The 22,607-nt window shown below is 38.1% G+C and overlaps 5 protein-coding genes across 6 annotated transcripts; 1 reads left to right on the forward strand and 4 right to left on the reverse strand.

The window, feature by feature from the left end:
- Positions 1-1,855: 1,855 nt before the first annotated feature.
- Positions 1,856-4,349, forward strand: LOC141829828 (putative serine/threonine-protein kinase PBL16). Its single transcript, XM_074717330.1, has 6 exons — positions 1,856-2,173; positions 2,248-2,549; positions 2,659-2,794; positions 3,402-3,538; positions 3,645-3,768; positions 3,898-4,349. The coding sequence occupies exons 1-6, from the start codon at positions 2,110-2,112 to the stop codon at positions 4,206-4,208; spliced, it is 1,074 nt and encodes a 357-aa protein (XP_074573431.1). The 5' UTR covers positions 1,856-2,109; the 3' UTR covers positions 4,209-4,349.
- A 905-nt stretch (positions 4,350-5,254) lies between these two features.
- Positions 5,255-9,294, reverse strand: LOC141822528 (cysteine synthase). 2 transcript variants are annotated; one of them, XM_074709976.1, is made up of 11 exons: positions 9,129-9,294; positions 8,678-8,730; positions 8,457-8,566; positions 8,273-8,330; positions 7,354-7,617; positions 7,137-7,274; positions 6,983-7,034; positions 6,500-6,579; positions 6,210-6,269; positions 6,011-6,091; positions 5,255-5,503 (listed from the first exon to the last, which is right to left on the reverse strand). In XM_074709976.1, exons 2-11 carry the CDS (start codon positions 8,717-8,719, stop codon positions 5,411-5,413), a joined length of 978 nt encoding a protein of 325 aa, XP_074566077.1. In that variant the 5' UTR covers positions 8,720-8,730; positions 9,129-9,294; the 3' UTR covers positions 5,255-5,410. The 2 variants fall into 2 exon arrangements, with proteins under 2 accessions (XP_074566077.1, XP_074566078.1); XM_074709977.1 differs by having other exon boundaries at positions 8,678-8,740; positions 9,128-9,263.
- Positions 9,295-10,090: 796 nt separating this feature from the next.
- Positions 10,091-10,744, reverse strand: LOC141829839 (uncharacterized). Its single transcript, XM_074717336.1, has one exon. It carries the CDS (start codon positions 10,742-10,744, stop codon positions 10,091-10,093), a length of 654 nt encoding a protein of 217 aa, XP_074573437.1.
- A 1,182-nt stretch (positions 10,745-11,926) lies between these two features.
- LOC141824639 (late embryogenesis abundant protein D-34-like) lies at positions 11,927-12,416 on the reverse strand. The gene is made up of 2 exons (XM_074711965.1): positions 12,147-12,416; positions 11,927-12,082 (listed from the first exon to the last, which is right to left on the reverse strand). Exons 1-2 carry the CDS (start codon positions 12,414-12,416, stop codon positions 11,927-11,929), a joined length of 426 nt encoding a protein of 141 aa, XP_074568066.1.
- Positions 12,417-12,900: 484 nt separating this feature from the next.
- LOC141835934 (E3 ubiquitin ligase PARAQUAT TOLERANCE 3-like) lies at positions 12,901-20,000 on the reverse strand. Its single transcript, XM_074723343.1, has 15 exons — positions 19,069-20,000; positions 18,708-18,807; positions 18,340-18,421; positions 17,992-18,158; positions 17,758-17,837; positions 17,458-17,523; positions 17,219-17,375; positions 16,985-17,133; positions 16,718-16,882; positions 16,334-16,630; positions 16,067-16,108; positions 15,677-15,932; positions 15,292-15,420; positions 14,200-14,281; positions 12,901-13,527 (listed from the first exon to the last, which is right to left on the reverse strand). The coding sequence occupies exons 1-15, from the start codon at positions 19,232-19,234 to the stop codon at positions 12,952-12,954; spliced, it is 2,514 nt and encodes an 837-aa protein (XP_074579444.1). The 5' UTR covers positions 19,235-20,000; the 3' UTR covers positions 12,901-12,951.
- Positions 20,001-22,607: the final 2,607 nt, after the last annotated feature.

Consider the following 22,607-nt stretch of genomic DNA (forward strand, 5'->3'; position numbering starts at 1 on the left):
TAATTTCCAAAATTAGTATCATTTGGATGTTGATTTTCAAAATCAATAGTGGTGCAGCTCGTTTCGATTCAATTCGAGTGAAAATTTTGATTTTTTCTGTTTAACAAATTTTAAAACTGATTAAAAGATTTTTTTAATTAAAATTTTAAAATAATGAAATTAAAATTTTAAATTCGTCAAATTGATCGATTAATTCAATTTGATCGATCACCCCTACTTTATACTTTATAAACCGGCCGTGTAAGAAATATATTGTTTATTATTTTAGAGTATTAACACACGGTGTCTTTAATTCATCATTTGTGTGTTTCAACACTATTTATCGTTTTTATTATTTTCAACAAAATGTTTGATTTGTATAGAATTAGAATTGATGGGGCAAAATTGAAGGGGAAATTTCATTTTACTTTCCAATGTTTGTTTTCTTTTTAAAATGCCTTTTTAGATTTTTAAAATCCTAAAAAAGCTTAAAATTTTCTTTCTCATCTCACCCTTTAACAAAATAAATAATAACTTAACTTAATAGAAAATAATAACAACTCAAAACTTCTAAATGATATCTCGATGATTCAAAACATTTAATGATGAAATCATTTTTTTAAAATCCAAATCTATTAATGATCGAATATGGCTTCCTCAACTTTCAAATCCATTGAATTGAGAATATTTTGAAATAATATTATATAATATAAATATTTTTTCAACCTAATCTGCTATGTTTCAGGAAAACTTAACAGTAAAACTAAACGAACAAGTTATTGAATAAAATCAAGAACAGATAATTATGGTTGGGATCTTTGACTAAATTTAGTTTGATTTATCAACGTAGAAACCGTATATTGATTGCTTTCAGTCTTACCAGTTGACCAAAAATTTTTCTTCGTTGACAAAGTCAGCTTTTGCTCTCACTCGATCTTTGTTCCTTCTTATTATTACTATTCATCTCTCTTCTCATCTAAATTATGCTTGCTCTGTGATTTGATATTGTATATTCTTAAGTTTAATAAGTCATCAAAATTAATAGTACTTTTTGAACCTTTTCTATCAATTATTTAGTTATTCAACCACATAAAATAAACTGAATTATAATATGTTTTAATTTATTGATAATAAATAAACAATTTAAAAGATTTGTTTAGCTAATCACGAGATTATGCCGAGCTCATTTAACTTCCTCTTCTGTTTTACTGGCAAAGCAACCATTTTTTGTTGTTCATTGAAATTGACACACGAGCTAATCCTGTTAAAATAAAACCGTCTACAAATTTTCTTCTTTTTTTGTTTCTTGTTTTTAAAAGTTTCTGGCAATACGAAAGTGGTGATTTCTTTTCTTTTTTCCTGACCAATAATATAGGTGGATTTTTTAATGGAAGAAATGGGGTGTGATAATCAAGCGCAAACTCCATTATTAGGATCTGCAAGCTCTATTTGTATTTCTTCATTCATTGATCACCTAATTAACTTTACTGGTTCAGCCATCAGTTATATCAGTGGTTGGTTAGTCTGATGGACGATTTAGACGGCAAAGATTTCAAATGCATGCATACTGAGGATTCGAAGTTTGAACAATAAGAAGTTAGAAAGTCTATCATTCAATATAAATGAATTATTTGTTTAAGAAAGTGGTAATATTAAAACATATTAATTCTGCGGGCCAATTGATTTACTTTTCTTCTTTCTTTTACTATCATTATTGACTCTACTCAGTCTTCCCCTTTGGTGAGTGGTGAGACGTTGATTCTTACAATGACATTCCATCCACATCTTTTCTGAAATGTTATAGGGACTTAAAGCACCTCCGAAATGCCACAACTACAGCTCTACTTCTCCTCTCCAAGAACACTTGTGGTTTCATTTTGCACTGAGACAAGCGACCTAGTCAGAGGGGCAGTCATGGTCTCAAGTTTCACCTCTTTTCTTTAAATCATTCACCTCAAAATAATTTAGAGGAAGGTAGACCAAGTCTTTACTCGGGCAATCCATAGCGTGTAGATGGTTTACTGATCACTTCAACTCTTTATATATCTTGTTACCTTCTCTTTGAAGAAGCCAAAGCTCATATACTCTTGCAGTAACATGCAATCTTGGTGAATAGTTCTGCTGGTATTCATGGGAAATTGCTGGTTTACGATAAACCCCTCCATCAGGAGAGTCTCTTCCTCTTTAAAGATAGGTGAGTGTGTTTTCAGTTATAATTCTGAATATGTTAATCGATTTTCTTGATTCACAATCAGTTCTTTCTATCAGAATCTCCGCAAGTTCAAAGTCCAAGAGAGGAAAAAGAGAAGGAGATTAGCAAGTTGCCGTCGAACGCCAAGGAGGTAGAGGACCTGAGGAAGGAAGCTGCAGGAAATCCTCTGGAAACTTTCACTTACAGTGAACTCAAGCTTATTACTGCAAATTTCAAGAACAGCGTGGGAATTGGGGGATTTGGGCGCGTGTACGGAGGGTACATCACTGAGAACCTCAAGAAGGATCTTCAACCTCAGCGAGTGGCTGTGAAGGTCCATGATGCTAATAACAGTTTCCAGGGTCACAGAGAGTGGCTGGTAAATATATAGGAACTCTTCCTAGTTATTTTAAGCTTGATTCCTGAGATAGTTTGAATTGTTTCGATCGATGTTAGTCGGCTTTAAGGCTGGTTTTTGATGTGTTTAGGCTGAGGTTATATTCCTTGGGCAACTTTCACATCCGAATTTGGTGAAATTGATTGGATACTGCTGCGAAGACGAGCACCGAGTTCTGGTATACGAGTTCATGGACAAGGGGAATGTGGAATCTCTTCTCTTCTCGAGTAATCTTTTGCTTTTCAAAATTTCCAACTTCTCTTCGTCTTTTAGTAGACATGCTTGCTTCTACTTGGTGCAGGAATCATCATCCTCCCCAAATATCAACTTCCTTATCCAATTGGTTTATCTTGCTGAATAATCGTTATTTGTTCTTTATCCAATTTGACAATTCTGATTGATACCTGTTCTGTTTTTACAGTGTTCATTTAGTATCATCTAATCTGACTTAAGAAAGGACTGTTGGTTTAGGAAAACAAAAACAAAAAACTTCTACACAATCTGTTTTTTTTTCATTTCAATCCTTAATCATATTTTTCTTCTATATATTCTTTGTTTTTCTGTTGAAATAGATGGAACAGAAATTATTTACATGAGCAATAATTTTCTATCTTTTGATATTGAAAAGAAAGTTCACCAGCTAACTAAGTATCATAGTTGAAATTACTTTTAACCAACAAAAGATAGATAGGAAATTAACAATGTTATCATGCTTCCCAATCATAGTAGAATAATTGTTTTTTTTTCAACAAAACTTAATGCGATCTTTCATATTGATTTTGCATTTTAAATATGATAAAATATGATGAAATTGAATTATGTTCCATGTGACAGGAGGGCTTGGCGTCCTTCCTTGGGGTATCAGAATGAAGATTGCATTTGATGCTGCAAAAGGGCTTGCTTTCCTCCATGAGGCTGAAAAACCAATCATATACCGCGATTTTAAAACATCAAATATACTTTTAGACAATGTTAGCCATCTAAAATTCTTTCTTGTCATTGTTGCATCTTCTCAATGAAACATGTTATAGATATTAATGTTAAACTTTTTTTTTCTCTCATCATTTCTACACTTAGGATTACAATTCAAAGCTTTCAGACTTTGGTCTCGCAAAGAATGGTCCAGTAGGGGACGTATCTCATGTTTCGACTAGAATAATGGGGACTTGTGGATATGCAGCACCAGAATATTTGAGGACAGGTACATGAAACTTCAGTTTGAAACTCTCAATCACTGTTTATTCATATCAAAATAGATCATTTTGCTTAGGCCAAGTAGAACTGAAGTAGTTGATGATGATGCTTTTGATCAAACTCTTGGTGTTTGTAGGCCATCTGACGGCGATGAGCGATGTGTACAGCTTCGGAGTCGTGCTGCTCGAGTTCCTCACAGGGAAGAGGTCGCTGGATAAGTCCCGGCCGGCGGGCGAGCAGACACTAGTGGATTGGGCGAGGCCATACCTGACCGAGAAGAAGAGAGTGCTTGCCATTGTGGATCCCCGGCTAGGGAAAAATTACCCTGAGAAAGCTGCTCAGAGGGTGGCATGGTTGGCCAGCCACTGCCTCAATCACAACCTCAAGGCAAGGCCTCTGATGAGGGATGTTGTGGACTCCTTGGAATCTCTTCAGGTAGCTGTTTGATCATCACTGCCAAGTAGCAATCATTTCATTTCTTATGCAAGGCTTGCAATTTGATAGGGAGGAAGGATAGTGATACTGATATGAATGTAGATTTTGTCTGAAGAACAACAATGGCTATTGATGTGGCTGTGGTTCCTCGCACTTTTGTTATCTTCCTCTACAGGGAATTGACAATAACAACTCAATTAGAATTTGATAATAATAATAATAATAATAATAATAAAACTATGATCCTTGTTCGGTTGTTTTGTAAAAAGAAATTCTATGGGTGGTTGTGATTTGGACAAACTAACATCTAAATATGAATTGGTTGAACTTAGAATAAAAACAAGGAAAGATAAGAATGAAAAATGCCAAAAAAGAATAATAGTTTTCCTGAGGCCAAAAGTCTGTATTGAATCATCACGCTGACAAGGTATTTTGTTCTTACATGGTGCTTAAGCAATATTATATACGTATTTTAATTTAGTTTAGTCAAAAATGACGGCAGAATTGGAGCACATCTTCTAGATACATAAACAGCAAGCAGCCCACTGTCTGGTTTTCTAAATTGTTAAAACGGCAAAAATAAGAAAGACATCCCTCATTTTCGTTTTCATCGTATAAACGCTCCATTTATAATGATGAACACCTCCATTTAACTTGAACTTTCTAAAGTACCTTAGAAACTAGTCGCTAACTTCTATGATATATAAAAATTAATAGATAGCTACTATAAAAGAATAAAAATAAAAATAAAAATAAAAATAATTTAGACAGTTCATATTGAATAGGATGTTCAAATGGACTTTAATTGAAAATGACATTAATCTGACTTTAATTGAAATGAAAAATGGAACTCCATCTTGATTTTTGCGCCGGTTAAAATGCAGTGCAATATGAATTTTTTCACAAGTTGTAAAATATGATAGGATTGAATTAGACCTACTTGAGTTAAACCTTGAGAAAATGTTTCAGAATCCAATTGCGAGAATTCAGGCTGGAAATTCTATTTGAAGTGCATGGAACAACGTTAATCTCTAATATTCTATGCCAAGTGAATCAGATGAGGTTCAAATTCACTTATTTATATCATGGGAATTGTTCGAGTTTATTCATTAAATAACTTAAAGTTTCTGACAAGGACAATTGCAGTAGGGTGGAGCCTTCCGGCTGCTTTCGTCGAATTGCTTGGATGCCGATTCTTCGCGCACAAAAAAGCTTCATGGCTCAAAAACCATGTTCTCAGCTTCCTTCTTGATTGACTGGTAGAGCACAGAAGAAAGGTAACGTTCGCCGAAGCTGGGGAAGATGACCTGCACCAAAGAAGATAAGCTATTAAAATGAAAGTTCCTTTACTTTCCTTGAAGTTAAGTGCGGGGAAAAAACTAATTTTCCACCACTTGTGCATGTTTAAAATATACAAGACTAAAAGTATCAACTTCCATTTAGTTCTTTAGTATCTCCCATCATTCATCCTTATCTCCTTTCTATTCATTCAGGTAAACATAGTGCCGAGAGTGCTCGCTAGCTAGCTAGCTTAGTTGGTAAGGTGCTTAGAAATTGTTACTAAGGGAAACTTTCCTTCACCAACGTAATTATGTCAATTTGATATTGATCGGTCAGAGACAGAAATGGCTGGATGAGCATGCAAGATCATTGATGATGAAATGGTATATACCGTAGTGGGAGCTGTTTTTGAATAAATAGTAAATACCTCATAATCAAGTGATGATTCTTTTTAATTCAAACACATGTCTGTTATATAGAAAGGAATGAAAATTATACAGACATTGAAGGGAAAAAAATGACATGGGACATACCACAATGAGTTTTCCTTCATTTTCTGGCCTCTGCGCAATCTTAATTGCAGCAGCCGCGGCGGCACCAGATGATATTCCTACCTGCAACGCATATTGCACTTACATGCATCAGTATAAGAAAAGCACTGATGTGAGTTTCATTAAAGTAGAATTGTGAAAACTTGAATCTAGAAGGACGTTTAAGCAAAACGTTACCCACCAGCAGGCCTTCTTTGAGTGCAAGAAGCTTTGCCATTTCAATGGATTCATCACTTGTGACCTGGTCATCAGCACGTGAAATGTAATACACTGTTGTTCTTTCTCAACATTACAAAATAATTTGTGGACTCGAAAAAAGAAGAGATAAAAGCCATACGGCTACTGGAAACCTAAAGATTTGTCACCGAGTCTGAAGGTCTGATGAAATTATTTTAGCATCTTGAACACTTTTCAGTACTGGAACTCACATGGCGTGTTAACAATGACAGTAAACAAGTTTCTCGGACTTACTTGAATAACTTCATCAACGAGATCAACATCCAAAACACCAGGGACAAAACCAGCTCCAATCCCCTGGATTTTATGGGGACCTGAAATTATTTTTTTAAAAAAGAAATCCACATTGGTGAAGCAAGCAAAAAAGCCAATAACAGAAGTAAATACTCAAAGTTACAGATTATTGATTTTTTTTATTGTTTCCCTTGAAATAGAAATGCCTAGCTGCATCAGATTGAAAAATTCAAAATCATCTCCCGCTGCATCAAAGCAGAATGGGTGATTCAAAGAGGATTCTTATTGACCGAGACATGAAAACCAAGCTTTCTCTATTGGTAAGTTCATTGACATGGCATATAAAGCTACTTATGTTTGGCACATATTATGTGTAACAAAGGATGAGAGGACTAATAAAGGTACACATTCTTTTGAGTAAGCTATGTTACCAATTTCGAAAACTGAACAAAAAGGGAAACACTTGATTAAGTTTTAGCTCACCAGGCTTTCCTCCAGATAACACAGGACTTTCAACTGGCTCCACGCCATAAAGCTACAAATAGAAAAGAATAAACCATGTAAAAGAGGGGAAAAGGAAATTGTCCAAGGACTGTACAAGATGATAACAGTAGTTAGTATTTTTCTGTTGTACTACCTTAATGTTGGGATTTTTTTCCTTGAGATACCTTCCTGTACCAGTAATTGTGCCTCCTGTTCCAATACCAGAAACTAACATATCCACCTTTCCACCAGTTCCTTTCCAGATCTCTGGTCCAGTTGTCTCATAATGAATCTACACACAAAAACCAAACATAAATTATAACTACTTTTGCATGTAAAAAATTTCAAAAATAACCTCGCATAATATATACCTTGGGGTTAGCAGCATTTTCAAACTGCTGAAGAATATAAGAATTAGGTGTCTTTGCAGCAAGGTCTTCAGCCTTTTGAACCGCACCTTTCATTCCCAAAACTGGATCAGTGAGAACCAATTCCGCACCAAAAGCTTTAAGAATGATCCTTCGCTCAAGACTCATTGAGGCTGGCATTGTAAGAATGAGCTTGTAACCCTTGGCAGCAGCCATGAAAGCCAGTCCAATACCAGTGTTACCGCTAGTTGGCTCAATCAGGACACTCTTCACAGAGAGGAAAAAAATGTCAAATGCTTATTTAATTAAAACATTTGGAGACTTAACAGGATAGTAAGTAATGAACAAAAAAACAATTCATTGTTTACACAATGATTTACCAACGGAAGTTCTTTTCAGCACTATAATATCCTTTACTATTACTTGGAAACAGAAAGCATAATCTCGGAAGACATCTTTATTGTTGTGTTTTCTGATGAAATTAGTGGAAAAGAAAGGAAAACACAATTTTCAATGCATTCCATTTCCCTACTAAAATTTTCAAAGGAAAGAAAATCACCTCAATATTATGGATCTAATTTGGAGCCAAAATCCCTCTTCTTTCCTCTCTATTGAAGAAGAAAGAATAAACTAGGAAATGAAATTCTTTTTCCTTTCTTTTCTTTCCTTTCCTTTCTTCTATTGAGGAATTTAAAGGTTTATATAGATATACTTTTTTAAAGGACCACTAAAGATGGACTAAACATTGTTTGAGAGGATAATTGATGAAAAATGTGAGATGCTAGTGCAGATTACCAATGTGAAGATAACCTAATTAGATGAGTTTTTTCTTCAAAAGAAAAAAATATTTATTTCATGGCCAAAATAAGCATTTGCCTTGAATTCTTTTAGACAGAAATAAGCAACTGAAGAACTGATTTACCAGTCCTGGTGTGATAAGACCCTTCTCCTCTGCATCAGCAATCATGCTGTATCCAATCCTGCCAGTAAAAATTATCAATTCATTAATTGAAATCACTGAAAACTCTGAAGTGAAGAAATGTTAAAGGTTCACGTGGGAAAAAATCACTGATTTTCTATGTACCACGAACATAGAAAATCCTTACCTATCCTTGACGCTGGAGCAAGGTTCCATCATCTCAAGCTTCGCAGCAATCCGGGCTCCACAGCCATTTATTACCTTATTGAGATACACCAATGGGGTTTTTCCAATCAACTGAAAATTTAGACGATTAAAAAATAAGCATGATAAGTAATAGTTAATGTTTTGCAGTGAGAAAAAAAACACGTGAGAGATTAAGAGGAATCAAAAAGAGAAGAGAATTACTTCAGTTACATCCTTTGCTATTTCTGCACTGGATTCTCCCATTTGTAGTTCAGCTGCAAAGTTCCGAACAGAAGTTACATATTTCTGTCACGAGATCGGGAAAAAATCCTATCTTTATTCCAAAAGGTCCGAGATAATTGGTCACGTCATGAATTCTCAATCCTCACAATGCAGAAAATGAAAAACATTATTTTGCATCAAGAGATCTACTACTATCGCCAAAATCCCAATCTAGGTTTTGGATATCTAAACAACAACCCTAGATCGCCATAAAAATACACAAAAGCCGCATATTTCGAGTCTAGAACAGACAACGCGCTGAAGATTATACCCAGACAAACTATAATCTCAGTATCAGCCAACTAAACCGTCAGATTCACAACCGGAAGCAGAAATTACAAAAGCAATCAAATCATATTAAAAAAAAAAAAAGAGGAACATTTATGATCACCGTGATCTAACGAAGAGAAAGGAGGTCCAGGTTCCCTTCTTTCCGAGGAAAATCTCAGATTCAAAACTCGCCTTTACTACCGATCGGCCTCCGGTCTCCGCAAATATGGCTCTTATCTATTGATATATATCCCAATATTCCATCGTTTATTATTTGATTTTGGGAGGATATGCTGCTGTACAGTACGGTAAGACAGGTCTTGACGCATACTCCTTTCGACGCAACCCAAAATGGTATCGGAACTAAAATTACACACGGCTACGTGACCCCACGCTACTGCAAATAGCGTGTCACTTCACGAGTGGTTTAAACGTGGGTACGAGTAACTTTCGTAAACACCGTTTAATGTTTTAACTAATATTACGGATCATTTAAAAGATAGATATTTTATTCCAAAAGAAGAATAAATTCATAGCCGTCATCCATGGATTAGATTTGCAGTGTTTTTTTTACTGTTCTTCCTGTTTTTATATTTGCAGCGCTCTGCACACGCACTTCACTTCTGCAACAAATTTACAGAGTGTATTTGAGTGAACAGCCTTGTTATTTTTCTGGAAAGATAAACAAAAAGACAGTAGTTAAAGTCTTCGGCATCTTTGATTCAGTGCCCTGAGATGCATTGGCCGACTTGTGACAGCTTTTCCAGCGTCCACCATCGCCGACACTACTTCGATCTGACTCCACCATTGATCTCATCTTTATGTCAATTCAATCAAGAGGAGTTTATTTGACCAGAGAAAGCTTAGAGAAACTGTCCTCGTCCACACACAGTGACACAGAGAGAAGATTAAGATGATACTTCGTGGTAGAATTAGTAATAATCTCGTCTACATGTCGAGTAAGCATGCCGTGTATGTTAGCAGATATGATACGTCGAGGATCTGACAGAAAATAATTCTTTAGCAGATATGCCGTACATACGTCGAGTTAACAATCTACAGCAGGGAGGAGGCAGTGCCGAATCAAGCGGTGGAGTTATTATCCTCGGTTGTGGTGGTGGTGGTGGCGGCGGCGGCAGCTAAGGCGAGGAGGAGATCGAAGAAAGCGCTGACAATGTACTTGTGAGCGTGCTTCCGATTAAGTGTGAGGTAGCAGAGCAGGAGCTCGTGGAGACGGCGGGCGCGGTGGTCGCCGGCGGCGTCGAGGCCGAGCGCAGCCACCATCTCCTCCATCGACCGGCGGAAGTCGCCGTAGGGGTCAGGCGAGTAGGTGGGCACGGCGGCGGCGACGATGCCCCTGATTCCGAAGGCGACTGGCGCTGCAGAGGAGTCCACGATGGAGTTGGACCGCCCCGGGGACGCCGGCAGCAGGCGGCGGGAGGCGATGGCGGTGGAGAGGTCACGCTCAGAGGGGCAGCTAGAGCCCTCGTCTCCGTCGAGGTCGTCGCGGGAACATGACGAGGAGGAGAAAAAGGTGGCGCCTTTGCCAGCGGGGGAGGTGGAGCTGCAGGGTGGAAGCATGGCCGGCGTCGTGTCAGGATCGAACACGCAATTGAAGTGCTTGAAGACGACGGAGGAGGAAGAAGAGGAACAAGAGGCGGCGGGCGCAGGAAGAGGAGGGCAACGGGAGGAACGGCGATGGCCGGAGAAGCACTGGTACAAGTTTTCTCCAAACATTTCGCTTTCCTTGTAGCGGAGCAGAGAAGCGAATGGAGCTACTCTAGTAATTTATAGTCCCGGTTAAAGAATTAATAAATAAATAAATAAAATTATTTTTTGAAGAAAGAAAAAACTTAAAGACGTTTGTTTAACAGAAGGGAACAAATCTTTTTCGACTAATTAAAAATCGCACTGAATAAGGAAATATTTGTGATGCAGTAACTGCGATGCATTCACAGTGCAATCAATGTAGATATAAATGAATTTTATTGTGCACCAAACTGTGGGTGTTGAATGGCCATGTTATATAAAATAGTTGGTGAACTTTGTCAAGGTCTATGAAATGAATTTGAATGCTCATTCACTAGATTTTCCTCGTGTGTTAAGAAGGATGAACACAATTTTTTTTTCCAACAAAGTTGAATTGATGATTTAAGTATGACTATAAAAACAACATTTGTCAAGACGCAGACCTCAAAGTGCAGAACATAATGGATAAGAGAGGACAGAGTAGAATTCCTTATGCATGTCCTACTCAGCTGAAGTGGGACAAGAGATGTCATGATGAAAACATTATTGAAAAATACAATAAAAATCTAAATAGATAAGGAAAAAAAAGGAGTTTGTTTTAATTTTAATTGTATTAGCATTGAATTAATTTACGATATTGGAATATTGGACAAGATCCGAGATTCCCGGCTTAGCCGCCTAATCAAATCCAGCATAACTCTTAGCCATGCGCACCGTCTCGTACGCGGAGAGATTCCGTTCGCGGCCAATTTTAAGGGTGCCATCGTAGACAGCGCCCAGCGGCACGCATTGAGAGGATCTACGCTTGCGTTAATATAATTAATTTTATTTAATTGTAGAACGTGATGTTGGCAGCTAGCTAGTTGATTCATTGATTATTAATGCACACACTTTTTTGGTACGTAGTGGAGCCAGACCGGTGTTTTGCTGCGATAAAGCCACGCTAACTTAATTTTAAATCCGATATACGTGCTTGCTTGTCTCGGGCAGTGCTCCTAGCTGTTCAAATTGCAAATAATTAATGGAAAATTAAAGACGAAGAATTTTTTTAATAGTTATTAAGTGTTGTTCAAAAGAAGCCGCTGGCGTTAGGAACTTTTATTAGCATCAGAAGCTAGCACACTATATATAAAGGAAAGCATCGGAGAAGTATATATATATATAGCAAAGTCAACGGTCTTGATTGAGCTTCGCGGCGGCGAGAATGGAAGCCCCGACGCCGCCGGGATAAGTTCGTAGATCGGGGTTGTTCCTCATCTCCGCCGCCGCCACCCGTTCGGCGTCCTCCCTCGTCGCCTTTTTGTCCATCAGCCTCATACTCGCATCCTAATGAATTGATTGATTGATTAATTATACTGATTAATTAATAGGTTAGGATTTGTATGATTACCGCGACGACTTGGCCGAGCTTGGTCTTGTCCTCGTCGCGGTCAACCGACGCATTAGCCGCAGCTGCAGCCGAGGCTGTGGCGGCGACCCCGCCCGAGATGGCGTTAATGCCCGTGGCTATCGCCTCGGCTGCTTGGATGGCGGCCGCGTCGCTGGCGTCCACCGGCTTGTTGCCGGCCGTCGCTGCGGTCGCCTCTAGTGCCTCTCCTATTGCGACCTTCTTGCCGTCGCCGCCCCAGTCATGGCGCCTCGGTTGTCCCTGCTGGTTCATATTACTAATCGAGTGATTTAAGGGATCGATCGCACAACGAAGAAAGAGGAGACATGCAATTAGCTAGCTAGTGTATTGGGGCGCATCGCATGGCGCATCGCGTTTCTGCATGTGGATTTTTAAAATGACGGAGCTAAAACATGCATTAGGAGGAGATGGCACGTTGCAACTGAGAGATGGAAGGCGTGGCGAAGACTGCATGTAACATCGACTCGCAGCATATTGCTGGTTGGGCCACGTGGTGTTGGGTATAGAGTTGGTGGTGCCCTAAAATAATATATTTTAATTCTGAGCTTTCCATATTCTGCCCTAAAATAATTTTACACGATACAAATCAAATATCCAAAAAGGCACGGAATTAATAACAATCAGTAAACAAATAGATGCAATTATATATCTTATATTAATAAGTGAATTATCACTTATGAAATTGTGGACTTAATCCATCGATATATAATCACAATATAATAACAACGACCGATGAGCGTCATGAGCTCCTACACATCGTAATGCAACTATTTAATTTCTCGCTGATCTATCTCTCTCTTCTCCGCTTGCTGGCAGCACGGTAGTGGCCGTGATCCCTCCCGCCCCGCTCGTGAGACTCGCGCTCACGGGAGCGGCTCCATGTCCTGGTTGCCCCCTGCTCAACGTCCGCCGTCGCCTCCCTCCTCGACGACAAGGGCCTCCGCTTAAAGTGGTAGTCCCCCTCGCTAGACTCGTGGTCGTGCCCACTGCTCTCCCTCCTCGCAGTCACCGGTGAGCTTCTCCTGGCACGCTTGGCCTCGTCGCGGTGCCCGTCGGAGCCTGACTTGTGAATCGCCGGAATCTCCTTCAGCCCGTTCCTCGGCGCGGCATCGGACGAGGAGGAAGCCTTTCTCTTCTTGCCCTCGCCGGGCTCGGGGAACCTGATGCGGGAGAAGACGCTAGCATTCTGTTTCCTGTCCGCCTCGGCGGCCGCAGCAGCTGCCACTGCTTCGGAAGGCAGCTCGTGGTCGGCGACTTTCCTCTTGCAAGGGCGAGGAGGCGAGTGCCGAGTGGGTTCGCGTACCAATCCATGCCGATCAATGCTTGATGACTTCTCAGACCGATCAGGCAGGGACGTTGGCCTCTGCAATCAAAATCATAGGATCATAACGTGAAAAAACCAAATTACCATTTTGACCACTAGCTGCACCACTAAAGTTTAGTGGGGACCACGAGGTGGGTCCACTAGCCTGCATGTGAAACTCTAGAGGCGGGACCACTAAAGTTTGCGATAAATTTTGGGCTCGTTCGCGGCCCTTTAGACTCGAACACTGTAGGCCTTGACGCTTCTTATCACCCTTTAACTAATTATGACAATCAATTAATGATTTACTTCCTAATGAATCTGTTGTTCGATCAGTAAAATGCTTAATTGTTGAACAAATTGAAGCATGATAAGAATTAACGGCTATATACTCTAGAAAAACACTGAAATGACTACTATTTTCCACCCTCAAAATGGATCATTTCACGAGGAGACACTGCCCCTTTTAGATCCACGATGTTACAACTTGGATGGTGCGTAACTGGCTGCGTCAGTTGTCATTCGCAGAGATGCATACAGTGGGATAAATGAATACAGGATAAGCATGCCGATCTCAACAAACGGCCAACTTAAAGAAGGATCGGTCCACTGTAAGCATGGATTTTTATCATGCTCGGTTGTTGCCATCTTGCTTACGTTCAACGCGGGTAAAGTAGCAGAACCAACAATACAAAATTGAGTAAGAACAATGATCGACAAAAAGAAACATACATGCTTTGGTTTCATTGAAGAAGCATCATTAATGCAGCTAGACTCCCTTCTTGGCTCCTTGTCTCTGGCATGCTCCCTCTCCCTGCGACCAACCAGAGGATCATTTAAGTGACAAAGGTAGCAAAACTAGATGGAAAAGGTAGTTCGCAGCGTGTATTCAAGAAGCTAGTTTAATGTAACCAAAGAAATTCATGTTCTGTTAAATGAAGCACTGCACAAAATCACAGCTGCAGCTTCAACAGAAAAGGAACACAGTAAAAAAGGTTATTCTCCATCCCCTCCCACTTGATAGACCTATTTGACTCGCTTAATCCACACAGCCCAACTGCACTGATTTGTTCGCTAGCTCAATACAATCAGCTTAACCATCCACCCACTCAGACAGGTAGGAAGAGCCTGACCAATCCACATGCTTCCTCCAAAAAGTTTGCCTAGTTCAATTGATTCATCGATTCAGTATAATCAACTTGATTGAGTGGACTAACTCATCCAACCTACCAAGCTTCAATGGCTTTTTGGTTTGTTCGAACTACCTTGACTTGACCTGATGGTCCCCAAGGCTTGCTCCACCCAACCAGCACCTTCAACCCAATTGGTCCCTCTGACCCATTTGATCCACATAACTAGAACGGCCTCACCAAGCAATCTGATCCCTCTGGCTTTTCCAAACGAGCCGATGTATTATTTGAAGAACACGACAGATAAGGAATTATTACTACTGAAATAGAGCAAGCAATAGCTATTCCTTACCAATTAAGGATAAAAAATCAATGTGTCCCCCCCCCCCAAACAGATATAGGAATATCAAAATCCATACAGGATAGAATATTTTTCCTATTAACTAAAGGCACTGTCATATAATTTAATGACAAGCGGGTCTATCCCGACGTGCCTAACCCAACCCAAACCATAGGAGGATAGTTTGAGATACTTTGTGTGAGTTAAATTAGGATGGATATAGGCAGATATGAGAAACAGTGATTTAAAGCAATTAAAAGCATAGGGAATAATACAATGAATTTAACCAATTCCATGAACTAATAAATTTCTAATCACCATAAGGAAGAAAGATGGCAAATACTGGTCACACACCTTTCATTGAGTTGGTCCATCCCTCGCTTGTGCCTTATATCAGCCTTCCGGGCCTCAATCTCTTCTCTGTTCATGCCTGGAGGCCTCTGACCCATGCCCATGCTACCAACGCCAAACTGGGATAGATCCCTACAGAACATATCAAACAAGCATCAACAATATGCTGGCGAACACCAAAGTTAAACCGGTATACCAATTCCACCATCTTATTAAATCCATTAATGGAACACACAAGAGGATAAGAGTTAAATAATAAACTATGCAGGCAATCAAATAGAACTTCAAACAGATGCACCCTTCTAGCTGAAGCATTCCAAGCATTCTAGATCTAAAACAGAAGAATACTAGCAACCATTAAATCAACCATCAACTTTCAATAGCACACCTTGGAACTGCTGGCATCATATGAGCTTGTGCTGCAAATGGATCTTGTGAAAACATTCCTCCACCAAAAGAAACATCAAAGGGGCCAGGTGGATAACCCATATATGGCATTGGAGCACCAAAAGGTGTCACATAGGAGGCATCAACTCCTAATGGCATCCCACTGCCCCAGTAAGGGTTATAGCCTGAAGCTGCGAAAGGCATGCCAAAATTTTCAGCCCCAAGGTCCTGGTAGCCTCTCCATTGCATATCAGAAACTGCAGTTTAGTGAAAGAACAATGGAGTTGAGAAAATATGTAGGAGGTTTTGCAAGCTGAACTGCAGTACATTTCAAGTTGTCACACTTGAAGTAAAAGCAATATGTAATTAAATCTAATTCAAGTGAACCAACCTGTGGCAGGAACTCGAGCTTTCTTCTTCTTTTTCTTCTTTGCTGCAAAAATCACATGTTAGAAAATACAGCAGAAAACAAATCAAAAGCTAATTCTGCAATGCAACTTAAGTATAAACAAAAGGCCCGATAATACAATTGGATAGCAAGGGATAAGATCCATTTAGCCACTCCAAAAGAAGCACTTAGGTGATTACAGACTAGAACAACATTGAATCTAAAAGAACAAATATAGCATGATTAAGCATCAGCAAAATATTTTTTTACCTTGTTCTCCAACAGGCTGCATTTCATGGACATCCTCAGTCACTATTGGAGCATTTTCTGGTGACTTTTGCCCCTTGCTAAGAGATTCTGGTGTTGCCTCAGATACATTTGCAGTTCCAGCAGCCTTCTTGTCTAAAGAAATTAATTCGTTATTTTCTGTAGTAATTTCACTAGCAACTTCCCCATCCTTCATGTGGGAAGACTGATCCATGGTAGGGTGCTTAGCTTCATCTTTTGAAGCAGCAGAAAGGGTAGGAGATGGAACTTTTGGCTGTGCTGGAAGAGCTGATTCCATATCTGCAAATGCAATTCTTATGTCATTCTGCTTGATACTACAAAATCAGTGTGAATAATCCAACAATTGAATAAGTTTATACTACATACCTTGGACCTGAACCAGGCTTCCAGCATTTTCTGTGCTACTGGTTGCTGATTCCAATATCCGATTAATTGTTTCTCTGAGTGTTTTATTTGGAAGGAGGTCATCTGCCAATATATTAGTAGCTCCACAGTTGCACATCAACTTTGAAATAATATAATCTCTGATGCCTGATTACAAACCAAATAACTCAACTTAATGAAATACTGACAGGCTAAAATATCTCAACTAAAAATTTTAATACAAGAAAATGGACATGCAATGAGACTTACATTTATCACAGAAACTCCTGAAACAGCATTTGCTAGTTAGCACTGCATCTTTCATTACCTCTTTACATAATGGGCACCGCAATTCTGGAGGAATATCACTAACAAGACGAGTAGTCGGTAAACCCTCAATCTCTTTCTCAAATGCAGCTCTAGATAACAAAAAAACAAAACAAAAATCATGAGTCCTGCAGTATATTCTGTCAGACTACAGACACTGTAAAAAGAATTCCTTACTCGTTTGGCTTTAGAACAGCAACTGCACCACTTGGCAAAGCATAGAATCCATCAGGAGTAGCCATTAGCATTGATTTTGGAATCCCTGTTGGAGGTTTCACCCTCTTGATATTGTAGTTAGGGTCTCCATTTGTAGGGCAATGCTGAATAAAATGGCCTACAGAAAAGTGCCATTGGCTTACTTTCAAAGCGTACTTTAAGTGTCAAAAAAACCTAGATACCAGGAGATCCTATTATACCTGGCACTTTGCATCTATGACAGACATACCCAGCTGGAGGTGTCTTCCGTTCGAGCATACCACGTCCTTCATTTTCCAAAGAAACAATTCTTCAGCAGACATCTTAATCAACTAGTTAAACCAATAATTTAGCATACATGAAAATTTGAATTGCTCTGTTACAAACAAATGAGCACACCAGGAAGAGACTCATGATAGAGTTTTGTCATTGGAGATTCCTATCTTAATTTGATGCAATTCATAATCATGAACATACCAAACAACCTCTCAAGGTTAAAGGAAATGATAAGCAAAACTTACCAAAACCACGACCACCCATTCCCCTGCCACCAATGCCTCTTCCGTGATGTCTTCCAGAACCATATGGCTCTTGAGTTTGACTAAAGACAAGCAATCAAGTAAATTAGAATGGGAAGTTCTGAATAGTAATTATGAACAAATAAAGGATGTAAGTGTGATTTACTATTTTATATTTGAAGGTTTATCTATTATAAAAAATATATATTTTAAGAAAATTGTATGAATATGACTCACTGATTCCAGTCAAGGGCAGGTGTATCGACTAAAGCTTTGATCTTGCTTTCCTCGTCAACATTGTTTGCAGTAGGAACTTCGACAACAGGAATACTGATTTGTGAATGATTTAGTTCTGGAATAGCATACAGATCATTTCCAAACTCATCCCATTCATATTCTTCATCCTGCAAAATTCCCATATTGTGTTATACTCTTCTTACTACCTTGAGGCTAAACATAGTTCAATTGAGTTCTCCCCAACCATGACAAGTAAGCCGTATGAAACAAAAGCTAAAAGTCCATTTTGCTAAAGTTAGAAATACTACAGTGACCTATTTCGTCTATCAGGAAAAATATAAAACTTACATATCTGTTAGTAGACGAATCCCCAACCAACATGCTGCTGGAAGGTGGAAGCTCTTCTATCTTATCCTCTACAACTTTAGGCCTGCAGATTAATATATTATATTCTTAGCATCTCAAAGTAAACACGAAAAGATCCTCATGGGTTAAACACTTGTAGTGAATCTAAATGTAGAAACTTCTGAGTTTCTACTGTCATCACTAGTGTCCAGCTAGAAAAACAGAGACACTGCAGGGTAAATGCTTCACCCACCAATCAATTTTGAAACTGATAGTCACAACATTCTTATCGTAAAATATTCAATGTTGATTAACACAATTAAGTAAAAACTAAGAGAATGCACTTGAAGAATTAAGGTCCAAGGAAGTACTCGTCTCTTTGAATAACAATAGGCTTCCGAGGTTGTCCTGGAAGTCGACGAACCAAAACGGATGTGCTTTTCGGTATCATTGCTCCTTCGTCTACGTATTCTGAAACCAAAAAAGAGAGGAACAAAAAGTCTATAAAATTCCAAAGAAATTATTTCAACTTCCACACACCAAAAAAAAAATATCCAACACGAACATATCCACTAAACTGAATATGACTAGCTGAGAACAGTCACTCCCACATCACCCATATGATAATGTTTCGTAAGCCAAAAAAATGGTCTCCTAATCTATTAACTGCTACTTACGGAAACGAAATACTCAAACCAGATTCAACAGTATTTATCTAGGAAAAGAACCAACCTTCGTCAGTCTGCGCATTAGAGATCGTGACGTCGAAATCAGTGCCCTTTCCAAATAGCTTGGTTTCAAAAATTCTTTCTTTCAAATTGGCAACAGATATAAATTGACCCTCGATGGGCATTGAGTGATAATCTTTGGCACTTTTAAACTTATAATACACAGCCATTACTCTTTTTTTTTCTGTATTTTTCTCTCTAGTCCAATATCAAAGGAAAATAATTCACAAAATAACAAAACTCTTTGCAATAAAAATGAGCCGCAAACTGATTTAGGCCAGATTCAAGAAGTAGGCCTGAGTTTAAACTAGAACAACAGAAATCATAGACTTGAATACAATAGATTTATCTCCTTTCTAATGCCTCCTTTAGGGAGGGCGGGAGGGGTCTGTCTCGATGAATATCTCGAACGCCGCGTGAAAATAGCACAAAAGATCTCTTTCTTGTACGAGCAGAACGGTGGACGCAGCAGAATCAGCTATCCGCAGACCGCAGAAGATGATAAAGTGCCTTAGATCACCGCTTGGAAGACGCAAGCTCCACTTGACGCTGCTCGAAAAAAAGCTTCCTTAAGCTAAAGCCCCTTCACTCGAGTGGATAGCACCAACAAACCAAAATCTGACTGCAGGAGGAGGTAGCGTGGTACTGGAAAAAAAATCCCTACGAATCGGAAGAAGATCGCAACGGACGGGGGCACCTTCCGGGTCTAAGTAACCCCAAATCGACCGGAAACGAAACCCTAGGTCGATCCCTTCGAGAGGCGAATCCGAGGACGAATTGAAGGCGGCGGGCAGATCCCTCGTTCGGAATCGGAGAGGCGAATCCGAGGACGAATTGAAGGCGGCGCGCAGATCTCCAAGGACGAATTGAAGGCGGCGCGCAGATCCCTCGTTCGGAATCTGGGCACGGTAGAGGTGTCGAAGGGGCAGACGGAAGAGCGATGTGAGGGAAAGCTTACGGATTCGAGGGCTTTTATAGGGGTATGGAATGAGAATTTGCGGTGGCTAAACCGGCACCAAAAAAGTCGTATTCCGTTAAAATTAAACTGAATTAGTTAAAAATTAAATAAATTGATTTTTTTTAAATCAATCAAATTTTTTAATAAAAACTGAATAAACTGAATTGATATTTTATCGATTAATTTAATTTTTGATCAAATTAACTGAATTTTTAAAATATTATAAAAATTTTACTAATTAATTAAGGAGTTATAAATTTATTTATTTAACATTTATAAATTATTTTTCTAGTTTCATTAATTTGGTTTATTATATTTAATCAAATAAAGAATTTTAAAATCGAAACCAAATTGAATTAATTGATTTTTTTAGAAAAATAATTAAAATTGTGAAATAACCTAATTAAATTTTTTAATTTAGTCGATTCGGTCGATTTATTCAATTTAACTGAATTTTTACTTATTCCTATTTTTAAAGAAGCAATGGGCCCACCAAAAGGATGTCACGTCTGCGATTGTATCCGTGGGTTGTAACGGAATTGTGTGCATGTGTATTTGGTAGATATGATCGTGGCAACCTTCGAGAGACGAATCCTAGGTCCTGGAGAGCAGTTCTGCAATTTGGGACAGATAAAAGGAGGAAAAAAGAGGCAGAGGAGGAGAAAGCGTCGAAAGAGCGCAGACGGAAGAGATTCGGATGTGAGGGGAAGGCTTAGGGATTCGGGGGCTTTTATAGGGTATGGAATGAGAATTTGCAGTGGCTAAACGGAAAAATTAAACTGAATTAATCGAAAACTGAGTAAATTAATTTTTTTTAATCTATCAAAACCATCAAATTTTTTAATAAAAATTGAATAAACTGAATCGATATTTTATCGATTAATTCAGCTTTCAACTGAATTAACTGAATTTTTTAAATATTATAAAAATTTTACTAATTAATTAAGGATTTATAAATTTATTTACTTAGAATTTATAAATTATTTTTTTTTAATTTCATTAATTCGATTTATTTAGTTTAATCGAATAAAGAATTTTAAAATGAAACCGAACCGAATTAATCGAATTAATTAAATTTTTTAAAAAAATAATTAAAATTCTGAAATAACTGAACTGAATTTTTTAATTCGATCGGTTTGATCGATTTATTCAGTTTAATTAAATTTTTACTCACCTCTATTCTTAAAGAAGCAATGGGCCCACCAAAAGGATGTCATGTCTGAGATTGTATTCGTGGGTTGTAACGGAATCGTGTGCGTGTGTATTTGGTAGATATAACTATGGCAACCGGTTGAGTCCCGCAGAAAGCCAGAACTAATCACAGCATCTTTAAAATAAAAAATAAATAAATTATTTAAATTTTTTATTAAAAAAATACTGTTTTGGCTAGTGATTTTTTTCCATATATGAATTCTATTTTTATCCATAATTGTGTTATGAAGAATCCGTTATACGAATTGAACGCGAATTGTGTTTTCAAACTTAATCATAATTATTGATGAAACTCAATTATTTTCGTTTGAATTAGTATAATTATTTGTAATTGGCGACATCACATCAACTAAATACGATGAAAATGCTGTTATTGCATTTAATTTGCAAGTTTTAACTAAACTTCTTTTTAGGTAATCCAACAAGAACAAGACCAACAACAAACAAGTTGTATGTCCCAACTATTTGGGATTTGCTAATGATCTTATTCGAAATTTATTTATCATACGGAGTGCCTTCTAGATTGTTTTATGGATTTAATAGTGTTAAGCTTCTAACATTATTTAAATAACAATGTTACTACATTCAATGTTAAATATATTTTTAATAATATTCCTTGTGCATATGCATAATGCATATGTGATGCTCCAATAATTCTGCTTGCATCCATGTTTTGTTTTAAAAACATTGTGTAATAGATGAATGCATATATACCATTTACCATGCCTAGTTCACTTTGATCTCTTTTTCTTTGATATCACTTTATCACATGGTTTTTCCCTAATTGATTCAACTTATGTAACTCTGAATCACAGATTGTTTTTGGATATATCCATACCATCCCATTTATCATCTACTCGACCAATCTAATTCTTCTAATGAAAAAACCTTTTTTTTTTGAGGAAATGAAAGGTCTTTGTAATGCAAATCTTTTATTGTTATCTCGAGGACAAAATCATTCTTCGGATTAGTCACTGAATATAGCCCCTGAATGGAAATATTTTGTAGTTAAGAACACTTTCTGTCTATGTTGCCCCGAACTAAAGGGTTTCTATTCTATTTTATCTGTCTATTGTGCTAGTTTGTGATTTGCATTGAACTGCTTCGATTGGAGCTGTCATTCTTTCGTGGTTTCATAATTCTGCATGGATTGAAGTATATGGTTACTGGGAAATTTTAAGGAAGTTCATTGAGATAGAATAATAGATTGGACGTTCTACTTGAAGAAATTTTCATAACCCTTCATAGATTGATTGCTTCAGAAAAGCAGCTGTGCCTGTTTGATAAATAGCCAGAGAAGGTTTGAAATCGTAAACATCTTGTGTGCTTCTTGTGCATGGAAGGTTGAGAATGTAAAGGCACCACTTTTTGTT

This window comes from Curcuma longa, chromosome 1 (genome assembly GCF_044706935.1).
Source record: "Curcuma longa cultivar G26 ecotype Majalengka, Jawa Barat chromosome 1, ITB_CL_G26_1.1, whole genome shotgun sequence".
Taxonomy (NCBI): domain Eukaryota; kingdom Viridiplantae; phylum Streptophyta; class Magnoliopsida; order Zingiberales; family Zingiberaceae; genus Curcuma; species Curcuma longa.